Genomic DNA, 4,712 nt, shown 5'->3' on the forward strand with positions numbered 1-4,712 from the left:
CTCAATCCTTGATTCTCAACCAAAGAAGTTTCAACTTAATGTTAAAATGGATACCCCTAAATCCTTGACTCTCAACCAAACAAGTTTTAGCCTAAATGCTAGAATGGATAACCCTCATTCTTTCACTCTCAACCAAAGAAGTTTCAACCTAAATGACATAATAGATATCCCTTAATCCTTCACTCTCAACCAAATCACATAACAATACTAATATGTTTTTGAGAATGATATAAAATCCTCCATGGAAAAATTATTTAAAAAAAAAAAACTTTTTTAAAAACCATATAAGTAAGAATAATTTTTTTTTTTAAAGATCCCGATTTTTCTCAAATGATGAGAGGTATCCTTGTACCCAAAAACAGTCAAGAGCGTGTTTAGGTAATGGCATCAAAGCTGACGGTGGCAATGACGTGACAAAATTGATTTGACTTTAATAACCCAAACCCCTCCCTACTGTTCTCCACTCCACTTACAAGTTTTACCCAAATAGGACATTTCATTGAATTGGAAATCTTCAACGAATCATCACTTTCCTTCCTTACAAATACCAGCCTCCACGCAGAACAGAAGAAAATCAATCTCGTTCCTCTTGTCCAGAGAAAAAATCAATCTTGTTCGTGTTGAACCAGTCTTTGGCGTGGAGATGGTCGCGGGTTCGAGACTCTGTGCAGGTGCCCTGCTCCTGTTTCTGGTCTTCCTGGCCGATGTGGAGGGCTCTTTGGGTTCTACAGGTGCTCTGTGGGGCGATGGAGATTTCATGAAAATTTCAAAGAAGAAGACTTGTGATGGGTCGATCGGGGAGTGTTTTGGAAAGGAAGAAATGTTGATGGATTCAGAAATTAACAGGAGGATTCTGGCGACGTCGCAGTACATAAGCTATGAAGCGCTGAAAGCGGATTCTGTGCCCTGCAGTAAGAGTGGGACGTCTTATTATAACTGTGGGAGTTCTGGGCAGGCCAATCCTTACAGCAGGTCTTGTACAGAGATTACTCGCTGTGCCAGAGATACTAGCTGAGAGATTTTCTTCTTTCATCGTTATGATTTTCTGTCTCTCTGTAAGTTTAATAAAATCATGTGGGGATTGGGGATTTTCATTGATGTTTTCTTTATGGTTTGTGCTTTAATTTGTAGGCCTTCTCTTCAAGGGCTTCTCATTAATATGCACTCCTGAAACGTTTCAGTTTCTGTGTAAATTTGCTGGTGGGATTTGATATAGTTTAATTGGCATAGAAATTCATGGGTCCAAGTTATTTTCTTATTTTAGAAGATGTCCTCTTGTGATATGTCGAGAATAATGAGCCAAATCACAACCATTGCAAAGTGTTAAGAATAAAGGGCCTCCATATGTAGTTATTGGCTTTTACTAAAATCAAGCTTGATGAGGAGTGCGTTTTGGGTAGTTTGTTATGCTCATTCAATGATTTCTTAAGTCAAAATCAAGTTATTAAGATAAATTTATCATTTAAGAATTATGTTTGTTTTTGTCGTATAATCTTTTAAGTGGTGTGTTTTATTTTGTACATTAAAAGTTTTGGAAATAATCTTATAGCAGTGATGGTTTAGAAATTAGTTGTATTTGAGGTCTATTCTACGAAAGATGCAACTCATAACATCCTCAATCATGGGAATAAGGGGGTCTTTGAACAATTAATTAGTGAAGCATTTCTTATAATACTCATGAAAGGTCAACAATGATAGCATAAGGGCTAGTATGAGTGGAGCAATTTGTAGATTTAATAATACTTGTGTATGCTACAAAAGTTAAAAGAGGAATTTCAACCCCTTATTCATATATTTGATCCATTGAAGGTGAACATGTACTTATGCACCTTTGCTTTTGTAGACAACCAATTTGTAGAGAAATTATTAGTGTTTGTAATTGATTGTTGGAAAGAAATATTATTTGGATTGGAAGCTACGAGAGAATGGCCATGCACAAGCCATGCTTTGATAAATTTTCAAGCACATGATTTTGATGTTTAGTGTTATGTACATACAGATATGATATTATGTATTCAAGTGGATAGAGATGTTTACACGTGGCACACATATCTTAAGTTAGTTATATTGTGTAATGTGAACAACCTGTGTAATTAATTATATGATGTGATGAGTAGGCCTTCATTATGATTACCCTAACATTGTCTTATTAAGAGGAGCTCTATATAAAGGAGGCGATTATCATGGTAACGTTATGTGTTTGGAGTATGATATTGTATTTTGGATCTCTCAAAGATATAGCATGGAGTGATATCTTCCATAAGGAGTTTTATACATTCTTACACTACCTCAAGTGTTTACTCTATTTTTGCATATATTGGATATTAGGGAATATTGACTCACAAACATCTCTTTTGTCAAGTGTACAAAATGTATTATTTTCATTATTATAAATGTGTGGATCTTATTGTTTAGCAATAACCCTTAGCTTACAATCACAAATAAATAGGGTACATCAAGCAATAGTTCTCTCACACTAGTTGATCTAACGATCCTATTGAGTTAAGGCTCTATATTCTAGGTTGCTAAGAGACCATCAATGGACCTGTTGTGACCATTTCACACATCGCCCCATTTGAAATGGGGACCCCCTCTTTTTGCTCGTTTTTCGCTCGCCTTTCGCTTCGTTTTTTTTAGGGTTTTGTTAGTCAGTCAATTGTCTGGATTTAGGGTCAAGCCTTAGGGTTTTAATTGTCGTCCTTTCAGGCCAGAATCCAGTCAGTTTCGAGAGCTTTTGAGCCTCCTTTCGTAGGATGCAATTTTGAATGCAATGAATTCGCCAAAATGGTCTATTTTCAATTGGAAATTTTGAGTGCAGAGCTTAAATTTGTCTTTTTGAGTGCAGAGCTTAAATTTGTCTTTTTGAGTGCAGAGCTTAAATTTGTCTAAGTGTTGATGATGAAATGTGAATTTTTGTCCAATTGAGTAATTTTGACCAAATTTTGACCTTTTTGATATTTGATCCCGGGCATTGGAAATGATTTGTTTTTGCCTTGTGAATTGATTAAACTTGTGAAATCATGTTATTTTGGCCTATAGGAGCAAAATCGCTCCTGTCCCTCAGTGAAGGACCGGAGCTCGTTTTCAAATATCTTACTGTCCCTGCAGAGTCAAGATGAATTTCGAATTAAAAGTGATGAAGGAAGGCGTGATCTTTCCGTTGAATATAAATTGAAGAATTTCACGAACACGGAAATGCCTCAGGGAAGAAAATCGCTCTTGTCCCTCAGTGAAGGACCGGAGCTTAAAATCAAATATTGCTTTGTCCTTGCAGGATTTTAATGACTTGATGATTTGAAGAGGTCCAAGGAGATGTGTTCTACCAAATGAATATAACTTGAAGTGCCGTCGTGAAGGAGAATGACTCAAAATGTAAAAATCGCTCCTGTCCCTCTGTCAGGGACCAGGGCGAAGCTCTTTGTAGCTCCTGTCCCTCTCCCAGGGACCAGAGCGAAGTCCTTCATAGGGCATGTTCTGGACAAAGATCAACCAAGTTTTTGTTTTGAAGGCAAGAAAAGATATGAGTTAAACCCGTTGAAGATAAATTGAAGATTATGAAACATCAACAAGGGACCCAAATGCCCAAGTTCGCTCCTGTCCCTCTCCAAGGGACCAGAGCGATTTTTGTCTTAGATGATTTTCTTGCCAAGTTACAATGGATCCCAAGGCATGGATGAGTGGAAAGGAACATTACGAATACGTTGAAGATAATTTTTGAAGTTAACAAGGTGAGATGAAGCCCACAAGAGCAAGATCGCTCCTGTCCCTCTCCAAGGGACCAGGGCGATATAATGGTAATGTTGCCTTTTCTTTAAGTTCAAGACACTCCAAGATGAAGAACAAGGTGGCAAAGGGCGTTTCGAGGCATCTCAATCAAACACAAGGCATCAAAGGTCGCAACATTAAAGGATTTACACCAAGACACCTAAGTTCGCTCCTGTCCCTCAGGAAGGGACCAGAGCGAAATTCTCATAAAGGCCTAGATTTTCAAAAGTTAGACAAGTATCAAGTGACTAAGAAGGATCAAGAGACTTCATCTTACATTATGAAAGCGATGGCAAGTGGATGAAAACAAAGACAAGCTCAAAATCTTAAAGTTCGCTCCTGTCCCTCTCCAAGGGACCAGAGCGATATCTATTATACTTGCCAATTCATGTAAAATTCATGCCGAGTCAAGGTTTTGTAGGATCACACAAGGTCTAAGGCGTCTTAACAAGGTGATATGCAAAGGTGTCGAACGTCAAAGTATACCAATTTGAATAAGAAAGTTATATCGCTCCTGTCCTTTGGACAAGGACCAAAGCGATTTTCATTAAAACACTCATATTCCTTTAAAATCAAGGCAAGACAAGGATGGGCAAGATCGAGAACGTCATTTGAAAGATGATGATCGAAGTACAAAGGTTGAAAGGTGGCAAATTCTAGCTAGAGCTTCAAGATCGCTCCTGTCCCTCTCCAAGGGACCAGGGCGATGATCTTCTAAAACATCAAGGTGTCTTGTGGAATTCAAGCAAAACGAAAGTGGAATGAAAGAATAGCATTGTTTATCCTTCACAACAAAGATTGAAATTCAAAATTACAAAGGTCAAGGAGAAATTATGAAGATCGCTCCTGTCCCTCTCCAAGGGACCAGGGCGATATTTGCTAAAGCACTTATCATCCTTCGAAGATCATGACAAAACAAACTTGCAAAGGGTTCAAAACGTTGTTTG

At 37.9% G+C, this 4,712-nt stretch overlaps 1 protein-coding gene across 1 annotated transcript; it reads left to right on the top strand.

Moving 5' to 3' along the window:
- The first annotated feature begins 464 nt into the window (after positions 1–464).
- Positions 465–1,399, top strand: LOC131068597 (protein RALF-like 33). Its single transcript, XM_058003826.2, has one exon. It carries the CDS (start codon positions 644–646, stop codon positions 1,013–1,015), a length of 372 nt encoding a protein of 123 aa, XP_057859809.1. The 5' UTR covers positions 465–643; the 3' UTR covers positions 1,016–1,399.
- Positions 1,400–4,712: the final 3,313 nt, after the last annotated feature.

Source organism: Cryptomeria japonica, chromosome 3, assembly GCF_030272615.1.
Source record: "Cryptomeria japonica chromosome 3, Sugi_1.0, whole genome shotgun sequence".
NCBI lineage: Eukaryota > Viridiplantae > Streptophyta > Pinopsida > Cupressales > Cupressaceae > Cryptomeria > Cryptomeria japonica.

Bases quoted from the DNA above. Each gene is read 5' to 3' on its own strand.
- LOC131068597 (XM_058003826.2), top strand. From the start codon at position 644: ATGGTCGCGGGTTCGAGACTCTGTGCAGGTGCCCTGCTCCTGTTTCTG.